The 25,875-nt window shown below is 39.5% G+C and overlaps 1 protein-coding gene across 7 annotated transcripts in view; it reads left to right on the forward strand.

Moving 5' to 3' along the window:
* The first annotated feature begins 11,981 nt into the window (after positions 1–11,981).
* aak1a (AP2 associated kinase 1a) overlaps positions 11,982–25,875 on the forward strand; it is a 93,763-nt gene continuing 79,869 nt past the window's right edge. For 6 of the 7 annotated variants that reach the window (XR_007892800.1, XM_051652454.1, XM_051652456.1 and 3 more), the window contains exon 1: positions 11,982–12,888. Coding sequence is in view for 5 of the 7 variants with exons in the window: in XM_051652454.1 (XP_051508414.1) it covers positions 12,726–12,888 (163 nt within the window). In the remaining 2 variants the exon portion in view is untranslated. The remainder of the gene's footprint in view (positions 12,889–25,875) is intronic. The other variant, XM_051652458.1, reaches the window with a different exon arrangement.

A 25,875-nucleotide genomic window follows, 5' to 3' on the forward strand; every position in this document is an offset into this window, starting at 1 on the left:
TTTATTATTATTAAAAATAAATATGCTTGTTTAAAAAGTGGATTTAATAAATAAATAAAATATCATAATCAGATATTGAAATATAAGTGAAGTATATATTTATTTTAGTATAAATTAAAGTGTTCAACATTATATAACATGTTTGGGATGACTTAATATCAGCATCATAATTACAAAATATTATTTATATGAATATTTATATAGCTCTTTGTTATCTTTCTCTCCCAATAATCACATTATTTTGTTTGTTCTTGCCTAATACTGCTGGTCATTTTGGTAATTTATCAGCCAGTGTGGCATACAATATGCAGTCTAGTAAATGTTGTTTTAAAATAAAAAATGTATCAACTGCTACCACAGGTTCTTTCTAATCTTTATGTATTTAAAATATACGTTTTAATGCTTTTTATTTGTTGTATGAAACCACATACTGATAAGTTGAGTAAAGCAGTCTGGTCGTCTTATATAAATGACAAGCCAAAGCATACAATTTAAATGGTTTGTATTAGTAGCTATTAATGGATCACACAGGTTTATAGAATAAAGTTTTTTTTTTATTTGTATTTTTTTAGTTTTTTTAAGTTTTATGCAGTGTATTGAGAAACAAAGTAGAAAGAAACTGCTTATATTTCATATTTTACAGCAGTTATGGAAGACGCAATTTTACAGTTAAACATTTTTTAATGTGCAAAGTATTGAAAATCAAAATGAGTAAAAATAATTCACTTTTACAGTTATTTTTACATAATAAAAACATTATAATTTTTTTTTACATATTTTCTACAGCACAATACACTTCCAACAACCAGTATGTATGTACCAGTGTATTAATAAATGAAAAGATGGGTAATGTTTTCAGTTATTTATTATTTTAAGTAGGCTATAATAGTCACTGCTACCAAAAACAATCAGTCTTCAGCTGAGTGAAAAGACAAAACCAGCTGTCACAACCAGGACCAACATCTTTAAGTCTTCGAGTTTCCAAACGTGCAATCAAAAGTCATCCACACACTCGCAGACTTCACATCTACTTGCACACTAGTGGCCAAACACCGGAAAAACGTAAGACAAGTGGGTAAGTAGGCAAGACCAAAACTGCAAGTGGGGGTATTGGGACATGGCCTATATCAAGTAAGAATCCTTGAAGTAAAAGATTTTATAGATTTAAAAGACATAAAATACTTTTTAGTGTACAAAATTTCAGAAAATCTCCAGTAAGCAAAGACATCCTGAGATCTGAATGGGTTAAAGTTGTGCCAAAACTAAACAAACAAATGCTTTGGAAACAAACACAATCCGCTTCGCAAAGGAAAACGTCTCGGTTTCGTACGTAAACCTCAGTTCCCTGAGACGAAGGGAACGAGACATTGCATGCTAATGCATATGGGGAGTGTCCTTCCACACAACCTAGTTGAAACCTCTCTACAATAACAGCAATATTCTAATATTGGCTATGGTGTTTGAGCCCCACCCTTTTAGGCGCAAAGCTGTCCGCTGTAAAAGCAGGTGCACAAACACCATTCCTCAGAATTTTCTGACTGAGGGACAAGGAGCGCATCGCTTGCATCTCAGAAGAACTCTGAGTCTTGTGGTGCGGCCAACGTTCACATTGTCTCGTTCCCTTCGTCTCAGGAAACCGAGGTTAAGTACATAACAGAGACATTCCCTTACAACTCAGTACACTTGACATGCGTGCTAATGCATATGGGGAACAGAATCCCATCATGCCACACTACATGACATAACCTTCCAGAGAGGAAACATAACACCGCAGTCTCGTGGGACGGCGACCAACACGAGTGTGCCGCAAGTGAGTGACACTCATGTTGGGCCAGGAGGGGAGCACTCAGAATGAATATATGAACTATAGTCTTATTGTATGAATTAACCCCTTCACGAGCTCAGTCGGGAAGGGAGTGTATTTATAATGAAAGTGCTTGTTACTTTATGGTAAATTACAACAGCCTGATGTAGGCATGGCAGTTATTTTGCATGCTTAAATGCTTTAATTTTTATTTTTTTTTACATCAATCTACACTCCATACCCCATAATGACAAAGCAAAAAACAGATTTTTGATAACTTTGCAAATGTATTAAAAATTAAAAACTGCAATAGTACATAGACATAAGTATTCAGACCCTTTGTTATGACACTTGAAATTTAGCTCAGGTGCATCCCATTTCTCTGGATCATCTTTGACATGTTTCTGCACTTTGACTGGAGTCCACCTGTGGCAAATTCAATTGATTGGACATGATTTGGAAAGGCACACACCTGTCTATATAAGGTCTCTCAGCTGAAAATGCATATCAGAGCAAAAACCAAGCCATGAGGTCAAAGGAACTGCCTGCAGAGCTCAGAGACAGAATTGTGTCGAGGCACAGATCTGGGGAAGGCTACAAAAAAATCATTGAAGGTTCCCAAGAGCACAGTGGCCTCCATAATTCTTAAATGGAAGAAGTTTGGAACAACTAGGACTCTTGCTAGAGCTGGCTGTCAAACTGAGCAGTTGGGGAGAAGGGAACCCAATGGTCACTCTGGTTGAGCACCAAAGATCATGTGTGGAGATGGGAGAAACTCGCAGAAGGACAACCATCACTGCAGCACTCCACTGATCTGGGTTTATGGCAGAGTGGCCAGACGATTTAACTGTTTGGCCTCAATTCCAAGCATCATGTCTGGAGGAAACCTGGCACTGCTCTTTACCTGCACAATACCATCCCAACAGTGAAGCATGGTGGTGGTAGCATCATGCTGTGGGGGTGTTTTTCAGCTGCAGGGACTGGGGGACTGGTCAGGGTTGAAGAAAAGCTGAACGCATCAAAATACAGAGATATCCTTAATGAAAACCTGGTCCAGAGTGCTCTGGACAACTGTGCCGAAGGTTCACCAAGAGTGGCTTAGGGACAACTCTATGAATGTCCTTGAGTGGCCCAGCCAGAGCTGAGCTGAGAGACTTAACCCAATTGAACATCTCTGGAGAGACTTGAAAATGGCTGTCCATCGACTGTCCCCATCAAAACTGACAGAGCTTGAGAGGATCTGCAGTGAAGAATGGCAGAAAATCCTCAAATCCAGGTGTGCAAAGCTTGTCGCATCATACCCAAAAACACTTGAGGCTGTAATTGCTGCCAAAGGTGCTTCAACTAAGTACTGAGTTAAAGGTCTGAATACTTATGTCAATGTGATTGTGGCAGCAGGAGCGTGGTTGAGCGTTCCTCCGGAGAAAGAGAAAGTGGTAAGTGTACACAACTAAGCACTATGATGACTAACATCTGTTTCTGATTGCAGTTAGCACTGGGGAGAGTGATAAAAGGAGAGACCACGCCAGAGATGGGAAGAGAGAGACACAGCAGAGTTTAGTTGTGTTTATGACCCTGAGTTAAGGCTGAAAAGCCAGCTTTGGAAAACTGATAATAAAAGACCTGAGTTTGAGTTCAACATACCTGATTCCTGCTTCCTCCTTTCCACAAAACCAGAACATATTACAGTGGTGCCGAAACCCGGGATTTTTGGAGGAAGTACATACCGTCATGGAGTCCTCGTCGTTGGCTAAAGTCAACCAATCACTTGCCAGCATGCAACATTCCCAACAACAGGCCCTACTTGAGCTTCTCAAGGATCAGGATCTTCGATTCCAGGAGGTTCTCCAGGCTCAAGCAGAGGACCGGCAGGCGATCCGGAGCTTACTACGCCAGGAGAAAGCCCCAGCCGTGACCCTGGACATAGCAGCCACCATGCCTCCGGTCACACATGAAAATGGGGGTAGAAGATGATCCGGAGGCATTCCTGGACTTGTTCAAGAGAACTGCCGAGATCTGGAAGTGGCCGCATGCCCAGATTATTTTTAATAAAAACTGCTAATTGCAAGGATTCATATCTGTGAATGGAAACCCACGTCTGCATTGCCTATAAAAGCATTTTTAAAAGTCCTCATCCAGTAATGATAAACAACTGTGATTGGCCCATTCTGGCCAGTGCTGAGAAAAGTAACAGGTACCACGTGACACCACCTACGATTGCAGGACACTAGCTGGGCGACACCAACTTGTACAACGGAGGAGGGACTTCAGTTTTTTGACTGATAATGACAGACTCACAGTAACGCAACAGCAATGTATCTCATACTAAATTATTTTCAGCGTTGATAAAAAGTAAATACATGGACAAATCACCCCTTCGCAGCATTGGGCTTCACTTGTTTTTATATGAAATATCACAAGTAACATACAGCAGAGACCACCAAAGTGTAGGACTGTTCAATATGGACAAAAATATAATATTAGATATTTTTGATAGATATTGTGATTGCGAGTTTAATTGCAATTTTGGCAAATATTGTACCTTATTCACACATTTTACATTTAAAAATGCATTTCAGTGTTCAAAAACACATTTCAGCGGCGTAGCGCCATGCGAGGGTTGGACGTGTGAACGGCGAGCTCTGCACACTTTGCTAGTTTTTAATACTTTTTGTGTCATAAACCAGTGAGATTCGATACACCCTGTTCCATAACTGTACTTTGAAGACAGTATGTCAAAGAATTCAAAATCCTCGGGCTCTGGAGAAGTTAAAAGACACTTACATGCTCAAGCTGATACCCCTGACAGGGCCGCAGACCGGGGACTCAGTTTGGACGGTGCGGTGGGAGAGATTCAGTGTCAGCTGTCGAGCATGTCGGCAATGCTGGCGAAGGTCGTTGCTGACTTGGTGGATCTTGCTGTAATACGTCGATCGATCACTGCCATGGAGACTAAATTCTCTGTGTTGGTTACAAGAGTGGGGGACGTCGAGAAACGGATCGATTATCTGGAGTCATCAGAGAGGGAATTAGCTGCTAATCCGCTAGCGACCAAGGTGGACTTGGAACGCATTTGGGAAAAGTTGGAAGACCTTGAGAATTGTAACTGGCGAAACGTCCAAATTGTTGGAATTCCTGAGAACAAAGAAGGCAGAGATATGGTGAAATTCCTAGACGAGCTCTTCCCGAGTCTGCTCGACATAACAGGCCATAAGCTGGAAATCGAGCGAGCTCACAGGGTTCCGGCTCGGCGATCCAATGAGGGAGACAGGCCCCGATAAATTCTGGCCAAATTTCTGAGATCATCCGATAAAGATCTTGTGTTACACAAGGCGAGGAGTAAAGGAAGGCTTTCTTGGAAGAACCACAGCATTTTCTTGTTCCCAGACTTTACGAATTCTACAAGAGAGAAACGTGATCGATTCAAGGAATGCAAGAAACTCTTACATCAATGGAAGGTCGCTTTTGCACTGATGTTCCCGGCCAAATTGAGAATAGATGCTAAGGATGGGGGCAAAATATTTACATGCCCACAGCAAGCGATATCCTTTATAAAGTCAATGGAATGAGTAAGTCATTGTGTGATGCTCTTGATACAGCCGAGTGGACCTGACTCACTGAACATTCACTTGATCGTTCCGACGAAACTGGGCGCCTTCTTTGTTTCTTTTTGTGTTGGTTCCAACTAGCAGCTGGAGTTTGTTTCGTGTAGCAGCACGCCTTCGGGACAGTTTCTAAACGTTCTTTGTGCTTATGCCTCCTATTGGATGGAGTTTGTTTTGTGGAATATTTCTTACAAATCATTAGATTGATTAGGGCATCTGTTCCACTCATGTAATGGCTGAATGAGCCGGCTCACTGAATATTCGTTTGACTGCCTCAGGAAACTGAACGGCCTTTTTTTTTTTTTTTTTTTTGCTGGTTCCGCTAGCGGCTGGAGCTTGTTTGTGGAGGAACACATCTTCTGGACAGTTATGTGGATGAATCTACACGTTCTTTGTGCTTATGCCTCATATTGGCTGGAGTTTGTTTTATAGAGTTATTGTTATCTTCTGTTTTGTAATTCTGTCTCACAAAATTTGTATAGAAACACCAAACTCGAGCAGTCTGACGGCAAATGTGTCATGGGGGCTCTCGTAGGCGTACATGGACTGTTTGAGTTTAGAGGGATGGACACCAATTGGCGCTGTCGTGCACGAGGTTAATGTGCACATTTTTCTTTTTTCTGTTTTTTTTTTTTTTCTTTTTTCTGGGGGAAGTTCAGAGTTTGTTTGTGGATTGTCTCTCTCCACGTGGAATGTGAATGGGTTGGGGCACCCCATAAAAAGAAGGAAGGTTATTTATTTTCTTAAACGTAAGAAATATGATATAGTGTTTCTTCAAGAAACGCATCTTTCCCCGCAGGAAGCTGAAAAATTTGGGAAGATATCGGGGGGACATTTTTCTTTAATGCTGGCTCAAGTAAGAGCAGGGGAGTCTTACATTGATAAGTAAACATCTACAAGTCAAATGTCTCAAACAGATTAAAGATAAATTAGGAAGAGTCATTATTGTTTTAGCAGAAATTCGGGGACAAAGGTTGAATTGGCTAATATTTATGCACCTAACGCTAATGATCAGGTCTTTTTTATAAATCTTGAAGGGATGTTGCAAGCTGCTGGCACCCCTCATGATATAATACTGGGAGGAGACTTTAATCTTTTGATGGACTCATAGTGAAGCAAAAGTGTGAAAGTCCCCTAGAGCGACAGTGATGCTTCACAGCATGTGTAAAAATCTTGGTCTTACAGATATTTGGAGACTTTTGGACCCATCTGGTAGGGACTATACATTTTTTTCATCAGTCCATAAGATTTATTCTAGAGTAGATTTTTTTTTTTTTTATATATCTAAGTCCCTCATTTCATCTGTTGTTGATTGCTCAATTGGAGTCATTTTAGTCTCAGATCACGCCCTGGTGAGTTTAGAGGTGTTGCCACATATGGAGAAAAGAAAATCATATAGTTGGCACTTTAATGTATCCCTTTTGCAAAATCCTGAATTCCAACAAATGATAAAGGCTGAAATCAGTGTCTATATGGAGACCAACTGGACCTCAGTATCCTCTGTGGGTATGCCTTGGGAGGCATTTAAGGCAGTTCTTAGGGGTCGGATCATACAGTAAGCCTCATTCATCAAAAAATCCAAAGCACGGGAACTCATGGAGTTGGAAGGGAATATTAAAAGTGCCGAGGCAGAGCTGAATCGCCGAATGTTGTCTAATGGCCTCAGAGAATTGACCTGATTGAAATACGTACATAATACTATTTTGTCATGGAAGGTGGAGTTTTGCCTATTCAGGGCAAGATATTTTGAGTCGGGGGACAAAGCAGGGAAGCTTTTGGCTAGATATATAAAGCAGAGAGAGTCTTTTTCTACCATTCCGTCAGTGAAATCTGCTGGTGGTGAAATATTTACCTCGGCCATTGATATTAATAATGCTTTTAAAGAATTCTATCTTGATCTCTATAGTTCCACATCTTCATCTACTGATGAAGACATTAGAAACTTGCTGGAACCATTAGAACTCCCTAAACTGACGAATGAGCAAAAAATTCTCTTGATTCTGAGATAACCTTGGAGGAGCTTGGCAAGGTAATTAAGGCCTTGCCTACAGGCAAGGCTCCGGGCCAGATGGTTTTGCCACTGATTTTTTTAGATCTTATGCTACAGAACTGGCTCCACTTTTGTTAGAAGTTTATATGGAATTATTAAAGAATGGAAAGCTTCCGCCAACCATGACACAAGCCCGGATCAGTCTGATTCTTAAAAAGGACAAAGATCCAAGCGAATGTAAAATTACCGTCCAATTTCCCTGATCCAGCTAGACGTAAAAATATTGTTAAAAATTCTGGCTAACCAATTAAGTAAAGTTATGACATCTCTTATACATATAGATCAGGTGGTATTTATTCGGGGCCGCAGCTCTTATGATAACATTAGGTGTTTCATCAGTATTATGTGGTCAGTGGCGAATGATCAGACTTCGGTCACGGGTATCTCACTTGATGCCGAAAAGGCATTTAATATGGTAGAATGGGATTAACTTTTTAAGATTTTGGAAATATACGGGTTCGGGAATACTTTTATTGGATGGATTAAGTTACTTTATAGACACCCAGTAGCGGCGGTACAAACAAATGGATTAATTTCAGATTATTTTACTCTGGATAGGGGCACCCGGCAGGGTTGCCCTCTTTCCCCATTATTGTTCTGTCTTGCTCTGGAACCATTAGCAGCTGCGATAAGAAGGGAAGATGATTTTCCAGGGGTGGTGGTGGGAGGTGTGGCGCATAAGCTTTTGCTTTACACAGATGATATTTTATTATTCATCTCTGACCCCATTAGATCTATGCCTTGCCTCCATAGAATTATTAATTCCTTTTCTAAGTTCACAGGATACTGAGTCAATTGCTCTAAATCCGAAGCTTTGGCTCTGACAGCATACTGCCCAGTAACGGCTTTCCAGCCAAGCGCCTTCCAGTGGCCCAAACAAGGCATTAAGTATTTGGGCCTTTTATTCCCAGCAAATTTCTCTGATTTAGTTGGAATTCATTTTGACCCCTTAATAAAAAGGTTTTCGAGCGATGTGAGGAGGTGGGCTTCATTAAATTTATCTATGATTGGGAAAGTTAATGTTATTAAAATGAATTGTATTCCAAAATTTAACTACCTGTTACAGTCTCTCCCTGTAGATGTCCCCCTCTCTTATTTCAAGCAATTTGATAGCATAGCGAAGTCCTTCATTTGGAATGGTAAGCGTCCTAGATTACATTTCAATAAGTTACATAGGCCAATTGACAAAGGTGGGCTAGGCCTACTTAAGATTTTTTTCATTATTAGGCATTTGGTCTCAGACATTTGGCTCATTGGTCGCTTCCACCTGAAAGAGCCTCTCCCTGGTTTTGTATTGAACAGGAAGTTATTGCCTCTGTTTTGCCATTGCAAAGCCTTTCTATCAAACTAATCGGAGAAGTTATCTCGCATTTGCACTCGGTATGGACAAAATTGTCCAGAGTGTGTAATTCGGACATTTATTTAAATGTTGCCTCAAGCATATGGCTGAACCCTAAATTATGTATTAGTCCCCTTTCTGTTGGTCAGAGTGGATTGTGAGGGGGGTTACTACACTCAGTGACCTGTATGAGAGTGGAGTGTTGAAATCTTTTGAAAATTTGGTTCAACATTTTGGGAATCCCAGATCTCATTTCTATAGGTATTTACAGCTGCGCCACCTGCTCTGTATTGTTTTTGGGAGTAGCACACTCCCCTAAAGTGGCAGATACTCTGGGAGAGGTTTTGGAAAAGGTCATGAGGCATCAGTGTATTACTCCCTGCTAATTCAGAGTCTGGGGGACGGAGCTTCAGCTTATCTCAAGAGATTATGGGAGAAAGATTTAAATTTGGTATTGGAGGAGGGAGTGTGGGCTAGGATTCTAAAAAATGTCAAGTCTGCATCTAGAGATGCAAGGGTGAGTCTTATGCAATTCAAGATTTTACATCGATTCTATTGGACCCCCTCTAGATTGTATAGGCTTGGTCTTAAAGACATACCCACCTGCTGGCGATGCCAATCAGAAGATGGAGACACAACCCATGTTTTTTGGGGGTGTGTTAAGATCCAGTAATTTTGGTTGAAGGTTCAGAGTTGTATGTGACGTTTTTGGCACTAAAATGTTACTTTGCCCCAGACTCTGTATTTTGGGTGATGGGGCGGTCATAAATTTGGGGGATAAACATATAAAAAATTGGGTTCTGACCAGTATCATGATTTGCAGACAAATTATTTTAAGGGGATGGAAGTCGGACGGAGCGCCATTATTTCCAGAGTGGCGTGTGGAGATGGGGAGGGTGACAGCTTTTGAGCAGGTGGCAAGTAGAAGGCTGGGGTTTGGGGACTTGTTTGTAAGGAAATGGGATAATCATTTAGCATTTTTGGGGGACTCTCGGGGAGGGGATGGGCAGAGAGATTTTTTTTTGTGTGTGTGTGTGTGTGTGTGTGTGTGTTATTATATGTGACCACAGAGGTGGTCGTTGTGGGTCAGGGTGGGGTTGGTGATTGGGGAAGGATATTAGTGGGGGTTAAATGTTAAATGTTGATTCGATGTGTATGTGTTGTGTTTTTCTCTGTTGTGTATTTTTGAATCAATAAAAAATGTTAATTGAAAAAATAAAATAAAACAAACACATTTCAGCAGGGAAATAAAATATCTTTGCATAAATTATAGATACAATTGCATAAATTTCCCATTTCTGTTCTCTTCTCTCACTGTTACCTACTATGTGCACTGCATTCTGATTGGCGAGATCTTGTCAGTGTGCAAAAGATGTGCACCCATCAGAATGGTGAATTAAACATCACAGAATTCTAAGTAAAAAATTAGAAATTGCACATGTTAATATCACAATTTTATTGCGATTAATTGCTCAGCCCTACCGAAGGGCCTGAAGCTTAATATCAACAAGAATACATTTATGTTGGGCATGTCAACATATTAGTTTACTACACGGCCAAAATGTGTTGTCAGTCAGAAACTCCCAGCTTGTGCTACCAAGAACCAAAGAATATGCCTGTGATACAAGCATAAGTGCAGAGTCAATGATAATAATTAAAGTTTAAGTATGTAACTTTTTCTGTGATAAAATACTTTCTTCTGTCCCAGCAACACTTTTTTATGTGTTGTTCACAGGGTGGACTGGTCGATGCTCTTGATATTTAACCGTGACAGTGGATTTAATGTGTAAATAAATAATATTTGTATGCGGTTACTCTGACGACACCAATCCCCATTCATTTGTCATTTTAAAATGTGCTCACTGCATGGAGTCACACACGCTGCCTTAGCAGAGGAGTCTTAAAGGAATAGTTCTCGCAAAAATAAACATTATGTCATTATTCTGTCACTGTATAGGCCTATGTCTCTCCTAACACTGTTGACTTTCTTCCATGGAACACATATGGAGATGTTAGGAAGAATATTCAAGCTGCTCTTTTCCATACAATTACAGTGGATGGAGACTAGGACAGTCACGCTTCAGAAAGGACAGAAAAGTACCATAAAAGTACCATAAAAGTAGTCCAGAGTGAGGAACAGACCGAAAGGAATAGTTCACCCAAAAAAGAAAATTCTCTCATCATTTACTCACCCTCATGCCATCCCAGATGTGTATAACTTTATTCTCCTGCTGAACACAGACAAAGACTTTTAGAAGAATATCTCAGCTCTGTAGGTCCATATAATGCAAGTGAATGGTTATCACAACTTTGAAGCTCCAAAAAGCACATAAACTCAGTATAAAAGTAATCGATGTGACTCCAGTGGTTTAATCCATGTTTTCTGAAGCGATCCAATCGGTTTTGGGTGAGAACAGACCAAAATGTTACTCAATTTTCACTATAAATCAGTACGTCCACAGCGTGAAGGTAGGATCTTGTGTATTTATGAATGAAATACTCTTGTTTTAAAATCTCCCCACTCTGCTTTCAGTTGTTATGTCATTCCCTGAACACTTTAAAATACTCATGATAGCTTTTGATAACTCTATAACCTGTAAATCCACTTCGCTAGCTAATTACACTTTGACATCAACACCATAAATATCTACATAGACAATGCTAGACCGGAAGTTCCGAGACAACATTTTCAAGATGGCTACGCGCTAGTTTCTCTGCTGCATAATGTGAATAGCCTAGTCACCTACTGGGCAGGGAGGAAAATTTATAGTAAAAAGGACTTAAATACTGATCTGTTTCTCACCCACACCTATCATATCGCTTCTGAAGACATGGATCTAACCACTGGAGTCGTATGGATTGCTTTTCTGCTGCCTTTATGTGCTTTTTGGAGCTTCAAAATGCTGGTCACCATTCACTTGCATTGTGATGACCTATAGAGCTGAGATATTCTTCTAAAAACCTTTATTTGTGTTCAGCAAAAGAAAGACAGTCATACACATCTGGGACGGCATGAGTGTGAGTAAATGATGAGAGAATATTCATTTTTGGGTGAACTATCCCTTTAACAATTAATATGGAGTGTTTTGATGGCCCTCTAGTGGCTATTATTGGAAACGCAAGCGCGTCTCCCCGCCTACGTCACCTTATTATGTTGAACCATTTCAGAGCTCCTTGAGTTAATCTGCAGCTACCAGAGCGTCACTGAGTGTGTCTGTTTATTTTTTTTTAACCTGTGTCTCGCTTCTTTTTCTAAATTAACTAATTCAGTAGACAATGAGAGAACGCTATGATTCAGTTTGCTTAGGGAAAAGCCTGCTGAACCAGACGAATCCCTTATGCATATGAAGCATTTCCTGGTTTTCGGGTAAACGCAAGCGGATCAGCTGAGATGATTGAATGAGCGAACGGAGAGGGAGAGGGCAACTCGTGAATGCTGAGCTTCCGATCGTCGTCACGTATCTAGCTGTCGAGGAATAACCTGTGCATAATAAAAGACAGCGTGCCAGGATTACTCTTGAACTGGAAATATTTTGTAATGTTTGAAACAGAGCTGCATTTTGCACTTGACACTCATCCAACTCTGATCTTTAATTATAAGCTGCATATGTAGGTACATAAGTATGAAGTCATGTCAATGGTGATTCACCCTTCTGAACTACTGGTCTAATAGCCTACAAGATTCCTTCCGTGTCTGAATCAACTGAGTTTTTGCGTCGGATCTGTGACATTAATGCATCTTGCATTGCTATTGTTATGAGGCTCCGCTGAGCTCGCATCTACCTCGGTTAACTGCTGCATTTTCTTGTGTTGTATTGTATTGAGATTGCTGTGTCTCACCAGCTGTCAGGCTTTGCCGAAGTATTCATAATAATCTGGCTGTATTTCATGATTTGATACTTGAATTAATTTGTCTCTGGTTGGACAATGAAGAAGTTCTTTGACACCCGACGGGAGATGGTGAGCTCCGGGCCCGGTTCTGGAGCCGGTGTGGGAGGAGGCGCGGGGTCCGGCAGCGGCGGCACGTTTATCGGAAGGGTTTTCACCATAGGACGGCATCAAGTTACCGTGGAGGAAACGGTGGCGGAAGGTAAGCGACTTCTACTTTTTTATGTGTTGTTCACAGGGTGGACTGGTCGATGCTCTTGATATTTAACCGTGACAGTGGATTTAATGTGTAAATAAATAACATTTGTACGCGGTTACTCTGACGACACCAATCCCCATTCATTCGTCATTTTAAAATGTGCTCACTGCATGGAGTCACGCGCGCTGCCTTAGCAGAGGAGTCTTAAAGGAATAGTTCTCGCAAAAATAAACATTATGTCATTATTCTGTCACCCATATAGGCCTATGTCTCTCCTAACACTGTTGACTTTCTTCCGTGGAACACATATGGAGATGTTAGGAAGAATATTCAAGCTGCTCTTTTCCATACAATTACAGTGGATGGAGACTAGGACAATCACGCTTTAGAAAGGACAGAAAAGTACCATAAAAGTAGTCCAGAGTGAGGAACAGACCGAAAGGAATAGTTCACCCAAAAAAGCAAATTCTCTCATCATTTACTCACCCTCATGCCATCCCAGATGTGTATAACTTTATTTCTCCTGCTGAACACAGACAAAGACTTTTAGAAGTATATCTCAGCTCTGTAGGTCCATATAATGCAAGTGAATGGTTATCACAACTTTGAAGCTCCAAAAAGCACACAAACTCAGTATAAAAGTAATCGATGCGACTCCAGTGGTTTAATTCATGTTTTCTGAAGTGATCCAATCGGTTTTGGGTGAGAACAGACCAAAATGTTACTCAATTTTCACTATAAGTCTTGACATCAGCAGTCTCCTTGGCGATCATGATTTCAAGCTCGATTACACTTCCTAGTGCCATCTAGTGCTCTGCGCATGTCAAGCTCAAGAAAGTGTAATCAAGCTTGAAGTCATGATCGTGCCTAGAGACTGCAAGATGTGGATTAAATCACTGGAGTCTTATGAATTTACTTTTATGCAGTGTTTATGTGCTTTTTGGACTTTCAAAGTTTTGGTCACCATTCACTTTCATTGCATGGACCTAAAGAGATGTGATATTCTTCTAAAAACCTTTGTTTGTGTTCTGCAGAAGAAAAAAGTCATACACATCTGGAATTGCGTACATTTTTGGGTGAACTATCCCTTTAAGTCAGTATTCTCTGAAAATTGTGCCCTCTATCGAAGCTCACTGACAAAAGCTAATTCTCGCTTGTGCAGATTCCAACATTGTGCCTCATGAATCGAACACAAGCACAAAAGACTTTTTAAGAGGTATTTATAGTAAACAAATCCTGTGGATGGTGTGTTTTTGTAAAACTCCAAAAAACTCAAACTAAGCTCGGACATTCTGCCTGACATCTACTTTTGTGTGTCACGCAGTGCTAGCTTTCGCACAATTTTTTATTGTAGTCATATTTTTTGTGTTTTGACGAAAATATCTTTTAAATTTGGTCAATATTTCATCACGTCATATTCATTAATTTTAGTCAATTTTACTGACTTAAATGACATAATTTTAGTCAACAAAGATAACATATTTTAGCCTCATAACCGTGGTTATGGTTATTTCATGACCTCTGTATTTATAGCATTTTTAATGCACACACTGTTGGCAGCATGACATGAGTCACCAGCTTTAAGTCTCTCTTAAGGCTACACTCGTTTGCTTATAAGCAGATTTAGAGTCATTCCCCCAATGTTGCAGAGGAATCCTAAAGGTTGTCTTACAAAATGGTCAAGGTTTGGCTGGTTAGCAGGGTCCAGTTAGCCCCTGCAGGGATAATATCACATACTTCAGGGGAGCATTGTGCATTTTATTTTACTTTGACTATGTTTTATCAATTTACAAAAAAGAGAAAATTATATAAGTAGTTTATTTATTAAGTATCTAATTCACTGACTGGAGTATCCAAAATAGGCATTAGAATATGGTTATTTAATATATAAACCAATTTGTATGGAATTTTATTTATTTTTTTAAACATTTTACCATATTGTGATGTATGTCGTTATCGTGATATCAAATTACTCATATCATGATATAAGATTTTGGTCATATCGCCCATCCCTAATTGTTGTTTTTTTAGTGGGTCTCTAAATGGGACGCAGAGTGTTATGAATGGTTAGTGGACAGCAGGGATAAAACAAGGCTATATGCAATAAATAAAAGTAAAACTCAACTAACCATATAATCGTGCATAGTTAGGATATCAAAATAAATAAGCTTAACAAATTTTAAATCATTTGTTTCAAGTCAAAGGCTGTGTTTCCAATATTTTGGCCCAAATTCATTTGGCAGAAGCTAACTTAGCAAAACTATGTAAGGTAAAATACATTTTAGTAAATTATTATCTAGTTAAAAGTGTTAATAAATTTGTTGACATTTGTTTTACTTTTGTATGATAAAACATTTTGGGACAGTGTTGGGTCACTACTTAATGTAAAATCCAGGTCCTGAAGCAAAACCTGTTGTATTTGATACATGAAGAATGAGACTGTTGTTTCTTCCCTGAAAGGACTCTCTTCACAATGGCATTTTGCCACAGAATAGGTTTCTGTTTGAAACACAGCTGTAGAATAGGGGAGACATTGGTATTGTAATCAGAAAGTGACCATGTTGACTTCTCACAAGCTGGGAAACTGTAGCATCTGTCAACAAGGCAGGGGCTAGAACAGTAGATTCAGAGCCTGTTTTTGATTTTATCTTTCATTTCACCGACATCTCTGTTGTCTTGATTGTTTTCTTTTTATGGAGTTTAAGGTCTGTCCCATTTCGCATAGCCTACTTCTGCACTTTTCTATGCCATTTTGTGTTCACACTGAAAATACAACGAAAAGAAGAGTACTACAAGTCTCAGGATGATTTACTTAATCAACCGACAAAGCTGAGTGTGGAAAGTTGGACACTTAATGCACTCAGCGGTCGCGGCTTGCTATATATAGCGGAAAGTGTTGGGTTATCTGGCTGTGATGCTGGCCTGACAAAACAATTGTAATTAATAGTGAATGAGGAAACTAGCAAAACCTCTGTGAAGATGACACCTGGCAAATATGATTTGAATGCTTTACCAATGCCTCACGCTGTGTGAATATGTACATTATATGAGATATAAGTGTTGGCCTGAGGTTGGCTAGTGTGCTAAAGCTTGCGGCAACACATCTTTTGTGTTTGAAATGTGTCACTTTCTTCAGCTGAAAAACAGTAAATGCTTCTGTGTTGTAAAAACATGTGTTCCATTTGAGACAATGCTACACTTTGAACATTCATACATTAAAATGGGCGAATGCATAAAGTGGTGCATCATTAAGACACAGCTGTAGTTTATTTCAAGTAACTGGATGATGTTTTTGTTCAAATTAAAAGATGTGTTAAAAAAGTGTTGAATGCTGGACACTTTATGCAAACAAAGTGCTTTCACAGCTTTCCCTACATAGCGGATGGGGAGGGGTCATACGGCCACAAAGCTGGATCTGAGGGAAAATGGCGGAATTAACAACTTCAGAAACTTGTGGGGAAGAAAGCATCTTCACCATGTGTGATTCCTTGAAATATGTTAAAGGAATATTCCGGGTTCAATACAAGTTAAGCTCAATCGAAAGCATTTTTGACACAATGTTGATTTCCAAAAAAAAAAAAAAGCAGCATAAGTTTAGGTTAGAGTGAGGCACTAACAATGTAAGTGGATGGGGCCAGTTTTTAGAGGATTTAAATGCAAAATTGTAAAGCTTATAATTTTATAAAAGCCCTTACATGAATAATTTTGTCAAAATGTGTGTATTATTTGAGCTGTAAAGTTGTTTCAATCTAAGTTTTTATGGTCTTTTTAGGGTTTACAGTGTTACATCATCGTAAGTTGTAAAATTGGATGTAGCTTTACACAGAAAAGGTTAGTAAGCGATTTTTATCACGCTAAAATCATGTTAACATGCATATTATTTACGTCTTGTGGCTATACTTTTGAAACAGTGAGTATTTTAACGTTTACATGGATTGGCCCCCATTCTCTTTCATTGTAAGTGTCTCACTGTCATTGACCCAGATTTTTGCTTTGTTAAAGAAAAGGAGTGACAAGTCAATTTTTGTGGAAATCAACATTATGCCACAAATGCTGTCGACTGAGCTTAACTTGCATTGAACCTGGAATATTTCTTTTAAAAGGCCATTTTTGGGAACTTGTGTTGAACGTGGACTCAGATTAGCTAACGTGCTAAAGCTAGCGGCAACAACAAGAGAGGACATGAATTTTAAAGGTTATTTCCCTCATCTGAAAAACGTTGAATGTTTCCGTGTTGTATATATTTTTTTTTTAGTGTTTCATTTAAGATGGTACTACCCTTAAAAAATGCATACAGTAGATGTGTTTAGTACATCATTAGAAACAGGGAAAACAGGAAATGCTATGTATTTTTAGTCAGTCTCTTATTTTATAGGAGGGTTAGGAGAGCTAACACAACAACCGTTATGTGAATGATTCAGACAGCTTTTCTAAAGAACAGCATCCAGCCCTGAGTGTATTATCTCAGGAAGTTTTGCTGTCTAAGCCATTTTGTGGTTAAGGTCTGAAGGCTCTGACCTTGACAGTTGTTCAGTATGGCTGTTTGACTTCTGCCTAGTCATCGAAGTGAAATTAAATTATGAGGCCTTCGAGCTATATCTCAGTGCTGTTTTACCACTCCACCATTTAGTCTCCCTGTCACCTTTCCCTATTTTAAAAGACTGAAAGGAACATTTGGAGGCTCCTACAAATTTACATACAACATAGTAATAGATGACCGAATTGGAGGATTTAGTGGATTTGGAGGAACTATCCAATTAAATATAGAGGCAGTCCAGTCAGTAGACAAGACTTCAGGCTCATTACAAAGCAGCAGTCATTTTGTAATGATGCTTGACTGCAACAGCTTCATTTTGGGTGAGCTCAGCGGTTAAGTGTCTTTGAACTATAAAAGCTGATTGAAGCATATTAGATTAGCACACGGAAGACACTAAAAAGAAGGAATGGCTCGTTTAATTACATAAGACTGAAAAGGGTGTGCGTACTACCCACCCATGATTGCAATGCCTGTGTTAAATGATCTTTACTGCAGGCACAGATATGGGACAGATCTTAAGCACAGGGTGAATGTCAACAACTGTCAGTATGTGAACTTTGACCTCTGTGCTGAATTCAAAGACAGTCGCTGGACAGATTTTGATTTTTGTTGATTGAATGCGAAGAGGCTATGACACACATGACATCTGAGCCACAATACTAATGAGGTACACATCTTTTTGACACATTATCTTTGCATACTATTTTACAAATACCATATTCACCAGAATATCATTTGCATTTTTATTGTCATCAGAATGTTCCTGCAATTTATAGTCTGAGGCGACTTACTGTCACTGAGCACTTTATTAGGAACACTATACTAATATTGGATAGGGCCTCTCTTTGCTCTCAAAACAGCCTCAATTATTCGTGGCATGGATTCCACAAGATGTTGGAAACATTGCTTAAAGATTCATGTTGACATGATTGCATCACACAATTCCTGCAGATTTGTCGGCTGCACATTCATGCTGCGAATCTCCCATTCTGCCACATCCCAAATGTGTTTTATTGGATTTAGATCCAGTGACTGGGAAGGCCACTGAAGAACAGTGAATTCATTGTCATGTTCATGTAGCCAGTTTGAGATGACTTATGCTTTGTGACATGGTACATTATTATGCTTGAAGTAGCCATTAGAAGATGGGTAAATTGTGATCATGAAGGGATGCACATGGTCAGCAACAATACTGTGACATTCAAGCGATGATTGATTGATATTAATTAGCTGAAAGTGTGCCAAGAAAACACCATTAAACCACTGCCACGTTGGGTCCATGGATTCATGCTGTTGGAGCCAAATTCTGACCCAACCATCTGTGTGCCTCAGCAGAAATCGAGATTCATCAGACCAGGCTATGTTTTTCCAGTCTTCAGCTGTCTAGTTTTGGTGAGCCTGTGCCCACTGCAGCCTCAGCTTTCTGTTCTTGGTTGACAGAAGTGGAACCCGATGTGATCTGCTGTTGTAGCCCATCTGCCTCAGGGTTCGATGTGTTGTGCATTCTGAGATGCTATTCTGCACTACAATAGAGTGGTTACCTGAGTTACCGTAGGCCATTCTCTGTTGACCTCTCTCATCAACAAGGTGTTTCCGTCCACAGAACTGCCACTCACTGGATGTATTTTGGCACCATTCTGAGTAAATTCTAGAGACTGTTGTGCGTAAAAATCCCAGTAGATCAGCAGAAGTACTCAAACCAGCCTGTAACAAGTTCATAAGTAGGAGAAAGGAGGAAGCGGGAGATGGCGAAATCCAACTCAAAAGGTCATTTTATTTTTCACTCAACTCGCTTTTCAGCAGACTTTAATAAACATGCCCTCTGGGGGTGTGTGTGCAGCTCTCTCTCCCTCTCTGGTGTCTGGCTCACTCTCAAATTCTTCTCCAGCTCTTTCTGCAATGACAAGCAGCTGTAAGAGATGATCAATGACAGGTGATGATCTTTACCGTTCTCATCTCCCGATCTCGCTCTCCATTCATAAGCCGGCGCTCAACCACACCCCCACCTCCACACAGCCTGTCATGCACCAACAATCATGCCACAGTCTAAATCACTGAGATCACATTTTTTCTCCATTCTGATGGTTGATGTGAAAATTAAGTGAAGCTCGTGGCCCCTATCTGCATGACTTTATGCATTGCACTGCTGCCACACGATTGGCTGATTTACATGAATAAGTAGGTGAACAGGTGATCCTAATAAAGTGCTCAGTAAGTGGTATGTTTTTTTTAGCCACTTTAATGTGCTGGTTTTTGGTTAAGTCTGCTTTCTTTATCATTGTAAAGACACCAGACTGCCCACAGAGAGCAGAGATAGGCCACACTACTGTCTGAAAGCTGAATGGGCCTGTGAGTGTTTGTATGTGAATAATAGATGGTCAGCAACTGTTTTATTCATTAATGCTTGTAATGGCCACTGTCTGTTGGCCCTCAGCTGTCATGCCCACTGTGTGCAGGTGTGTTTGGGTCTGTAGTTTCCTTTAGTCTGTATTAATGGATTTTTTTGGGCCAAAATCTGGTTCACTCTGAGATCCATAAGTGTCTTATGGTAGGCAGTGAGATAATGATTATCAATAACTGTTGATGTGTAGTAGGTTAAAGTACATGGCAGTGACTGTTGAAACACATTACTAGTTAATTCAGTTTAGGTCATTTAACTGTGTATATTTAACAGGAATTCTGTTAATCCTGAATGCCTTTAAAAGGTTATAGGCTAATTTCTTTAACCAACCATCCATGCATCCTAAATGGAATGCATGTAATTTAAAGTGGCTGTTTGCAGTTCAGTACATGCAGGTCTAGTGTTTTGGTGAGTCAGTGCTGTATGCATGAGTCATGGTTAGATGCTGCCAGTTCTGCCGTGTGCAGCCTCCTGAAGGTGATTTCTTACGTGCACACACACACACACGAAAGTAAATGATACCACCTCTCCAAGAGAGCTGTTCAAATGTAGCACTGTCCTGAGTCTGTGTGTGTGTGTTTGTATTTATGAGGACAAGGTCTTCTGTTGTAAAGCTGTTTATCTTTTAAATCACAAGATTCAAGCATGATATAAGCAGGTATCTTGTGTCATGGATTACAATTTAATAGGGCTGCCCCCTGATAGTCGACTAAACGTTAGTCGATGAGAAGAGTCTTGGTTGACCAAGTTTTGATTAGTCGGTTGGTCGCAGAGAAAAAAAAAACTCAGCAGGAAACCGAAGAACACCGGTATTACCACTGGTTTGATGCTAGGTGGTACTATGGGGTAATTTTCATTAAGCAGGGTTAGGGTTAAGCCTACACAATAAAGTGAGACACCTTGATTTCAAACTTAGAACTTTATTTATTTTAACTAAATGTTCAAATGAAACTGGAAAAAAAACAAGTGCATTTAAAATGTGTGTTGTTCAACTTTTTGAAAGATGGTTTTTACAACTCTCTGGCAAACAACCTACTTCATTTGTGCATTCTCTACCGGCCGGGTATTCCGTTATCTGGGAAAATACATCATGTGTTTTGTTCCCTCCTTCACAATATATATATATATATATATATATATATATATATATATATATATATATATATATATATATATATGCATACCCTGGCAGAAACTGTGAAAATTTGGCATTGATTTTGAAAATATGATTTTATTTTTTTTTTAAGGATAGTGATCATATGAAGCCATTTATCATCACATAGTTGTTTGGCTCCTTTTTAAATTATAATGATAACAGAAATCACCCATATGGCCCTGATCAAAAGTTTACACACCCTTGAATGTTTGGCCTTGTTACAGACACACAAGGTGACACACACAGGTTTAAATGGCAATTAAAGGTTAATTTCCCACACCTGTGGCTTTTTAAATTGCAATTAGTGCCTGTGTATAAATAGTTAATGAGTTTGTTAGCTCTCACGTGGATGCACTGAGCAGGCTAGATACTGAGCCATGGGGAGCAGGAAAGAACTGTCAAAAGATCTGTGTAACAAGGTAATGGAACTTTATAAAGATGGAAAAGGATATAAAAAGATATCCAAAGCCTTGAAAATGCCAGTCAGTACTGTTCAATCACTATTAAGAAGTGGAAAATTCGGGGATCTCTTGATACCAAGCCAAGGTCAGGTAGACCAAGAAAGATTTCAGCCACAACTGCCAGAAGAATTGTTCGAGATACAAATGAAAAACCCACAGGTAACCTCAGGAGAAATACAGGCTGCTCTGGAAAAAGATGGTGTGGTTGTTTCAAGGAGCACAATACAACGATACTTGAACAAAAATGAGCTGCATGGTCGAGTTGCCAGAAAGAAGCCTTTACTGCGCCAATGCCACAAAAAATCCTAGTTAAAATATGCCCAACAACACCTTGACACAGCTTCTGGTGTAATTTGGAGTGACAAGACCAAAATAGAGCTTTGTGGTCACAACCATAAGCGCTTTGTTTGGAGAGGGGTCAACAAGGCCTATAGTGAAAAGAATACCATCCCCACTGTGAAGCATGGTGGTGGGTCACTGATGTTTTGGGGGTGTGTGAGCTCTAAAGGCATGGGGAATGGCCCTAAGCACAAGGCCAAGTTGACCCTCCAGTGGTTACAGCAGAAAAAGTTGAAGGTTCTGGAGTGGCCATCACAGTCTCCTGACCTTAATATCATCGAGCCACTCTGGGGAGATCTCAAACGTGTGGTTCATGCAAGACGACCAAAGACTTTGCATGACCTGGAGGCATTTTGCCAAGACGAATGGGCAGCTATACCACCTACAAGAATTTGGGACCTCGTAGACAACTATTACAAAAGACTGCACGCTGTCATTGATGCTAAAGGGGGCAATACACAGTATTAAGGACTAAGGGTATGCAGACTTTTGAACAGGGGTCATTTCATTTTTTTCTTTGTTGCCATGTTTTGTTTTATGATTGTGCCATTCTGTTATAACCTACAGTTGAATATGAATCTCATAAGAAATAAAAGAAATGTGTTTTGCCTGCTTACTCATGTTTTCTTTAAAATTGGTACATATATTACCAATTCTCCAAGGGTATGCAAACTTTTGAGCACAACAGTATATTGCAATATCCAATTACATCGGCAACTCCTGGGCTGAGGGATGGGTGAATATTCTTGCTTTAGTGATTTTGTATTGAAAATTACATTAATTTATTTAAAAAATGGAAAACTTAAATCAAATACATTTCTAAATTCAAATTGCACTCCAAACGAAACGAAAAAACAAATGAATAAATAAAAAAGTGATAAAGAATAATATATATATATATATATATATATATATATATATACACACCTTTCTATTTACCGCCAGGCAAGAATCCGTCTAAACATGCAGGCAGAGAATTACTTGCACAAATGAAGACATAAAAACAATTATAAATGTAAAAATAATAATTATAATAATAATCACTGAAATATAAATCATGGTTCGAGGTGAACGTGTTTTTGTATTATTTTATGTTTTAATCACAGATGTTTAGGCTGCAGAGTTGTGTTCACAATGAACTGCCAGGTGGAAATAAAGCAATCTGAACTCAAAGCACCTCCTGAGCTGAGATGTCTGAGGTCATTTGCAGCACTCATAGATGATACTGTTCTTGCAAAAAAAAAAAAAAAAAAAAAAAAAGACAGAAACAGAGTGAGAACCTTTTAGATGCGCGTGTTCCACGAGACTACACACCTCCGTACAAACAGCGTGTCATACATGCATATAGATGGCTTTTCTGTCATCTGTTATTAAAAATATAATAAAGTGTGTTTCTTCAAGCACGTGCCTGTGTGTTTACAGGCAAATTATTTGTAATATTAATTTGATAATAATAATGGGAAAACGAGCCAAATATCATCTTGACATCATCAAAGGCATCAGCTATTGGCGATCAGTCTGACCATCGTCGATCCCTGAGATCATCATCTGTCGGCACAACCCTAATGTGCATTTCTCTCTATAAATTAACAAAATGTTCAGACAGTCTCCTTGTTGGTTTTTCTGACACATTCAGAATCATTACCGCTTTTGCCGGTGTCACTGCGGCTCGCTTCATGTGTGCGCTTGTAAAATTTATATTTTAAAGGCTCATTATTATGGTTTAGTATTTCTCTGTAATGTAGAACAGTGTTAGAAATGTTACTTATAACATTCTTTCTCAGCCCTGGAACTCAAACCATTTTCTGATGTCCCCCAAAAAATATATATTCAAGTAGTTCAATTAATATTCTTTGGTTTGGTTTGGGTACTATTTAATAGGGATGCACTGATATGAAATATCTGGGCCGATACAATAACCAATAATTCATAGCACTTTGTGGCCGATACCGATATAAAAATATCAATAATTTTTAATCCTTTAACCTGGAACTGCTAGCTAATTAATAAAAGATTCTCATTTAAAAAATATGTGTCATTTTAAAGCTTTGAATTTGGACTGCTATTTAAGGTTTGGCTGATTTCATGAACCAGAAATGTGCCTATAAAAGAAATGTATGTTGATTTGAATGACAAATAAATGACAATACACTTGCATAAATTGTTTGGTGTCCATTTGGCTTGAAGAGTGTTCATGGTAATCCTGATGTCTCACTCACAGAGAGAGAATAATGAACATCAAACAGCTGTAATAATGCATTAAACCAAAATGAGGTAATAAACAGCATGTAACGAACATTAAAACAACAAAACACACAATACAAACCCTAAACTGCCAGATAGCTGATGATAGCAGCCAGACTGTGTGTGCAGCGGTGGTTTGTGTGTTTCACAGACGCTTACTACAGCGCTCATCTGTGACAGTTCCACTGTATAATTTATGAAATGTGAACACAACAATTATAATGGGAATAAGTAACATCATACTGATTGAATAGTCATGACTCATAACGTTCTAAAAATCTCAACTCGTAAAACACAACAAGCACATTCGTTTCACTCACAAACTAGTGTTTTTAGCCATCTTGAGTCACTCTTTTTTTTTTTTTTTTCTCTCTCTCACCTTTTTCTCCCCAATTTGGAATGCCCAATTCCCAATGCACTCTAAGTCTTCATGGTGGCGTAGTGACTCGCCTCAATCTGGGTGGCAGAGGACGAATTTCAGTTGCCTCCGTGTCTGAGACCGTCAACTCGTGCATCTTATCACGTGGCTTGTTGAGTGTGTTACCGCAGAGACAAAGTGCATGTGGAGGCTTCACGCCATCCACTGCGGCATCCACGCACAACTCGCCACACGCCCCACCGAGAGCGAACCACATTATAGTGACCACAAGGAGGTTACCCTGTGTGACTCTACCCTCCCTAGCAACCGGGCCAATTTGGTTGCTTAGGAGATCTGGCTGGAGTCACTCAGCACGCCCTGGATTCGAACTCGCAAACTCCAGGGGTGGTAGTCGGTGTCTATACTTGCTGAGCTACCCAAGCCCCCCTCTGTGAAACTTTTTTTGAAGATCTGTGAACCGTGTTAGGTGGTTTTGGGGCTTGTTTTAAATCGCACTGCTGTGCTACAAGTAATGATGTGCAATTTCCCACATTCTGTTTCTGTTTCATTAAGTAATAAGCTAAAATGATTGCCACCAAGTAACATACATACATGTTTCTGTCGCGTTTCTGTTTAATGCCTCATGAATCATAAACAGAATATGGGAAATGGCATGTCATTTCTCACAGCAGATGATCCCGAATTAACCAGACCCAAAACAAAGTAACAAGGTGTGGAGATGTTGAAATAATCCACAGAGCGACATCAGCTTGGCTCTCACCTGCTCTCACTCACACAGACGCTGTGTGCACACGCACGCACTGTCGCTTGGGACTTCCCGAGTCTCTGCCTGAATGAAAGATGCTGCAGGCAGTAAGAGATTCTCAGCTGAAAGCAAATAAACCGTAACAAATTATCAGCGAAAATATCTGCGGTAATCCGTTATCGGCGCGATAATAATATTTAGATTTTCCCGGTTATCGGCCAATAATATATCGGCCGCAGCTATATCATGCATCCCTACTATTGAATTAAAACCTAAATATGAAATATTGTTACATTCCATGCATGTGTCTGCACCACAAGCATCATCTAATGGAATTACAAAAATAATGACCATTTTCAAACAGGTTTTTGGTGCAGGTTTTCCATTGTCAATAGTCAAACAGATAGTCCTGCAGTTGCCCAATATTCATGCCATGGGTTGAGTCAGTGTTGTAGTGTCAGGCTGGTTGGTATCCTCAAATAAACAGAGCAATGTTTTAAAAGCACCACAGAGGTGCAGTGTTTACACTTTTTGGGGGAATCAATGCTTAGTTAGAGCTGTGTGGTATAGTAAAGGAATATTCCAGGTTCAATACAAGTTAAGCTCAATGAACAGCATTTGTGGCATAATGTTAATCATGACAAAAAAATAATAATAATAATTGACTCGTCCCTCCTTTTCTGTAAAAAAAAAAAAAAAAGCAAAAATCTAGGATAGAGTGAGGCACT

This window comes from Myxocyprinus asiaticus, chromosome 24 (assembly GCF_019703515.2).
Source record: "Myxocyprinus asiaticus isolate MX2 ecotype Aquarium Trade chromosome 24, UBuf_Myxa_2, whole genome shotgun sequence".
Classification (NCBI taxonomy): Eukaryota; Metazoa; Chordata; class Actinopteri; order Cypriniformes; family Catostomidae; genus Myxocyprinus; species Myxocyprinus asiaticus.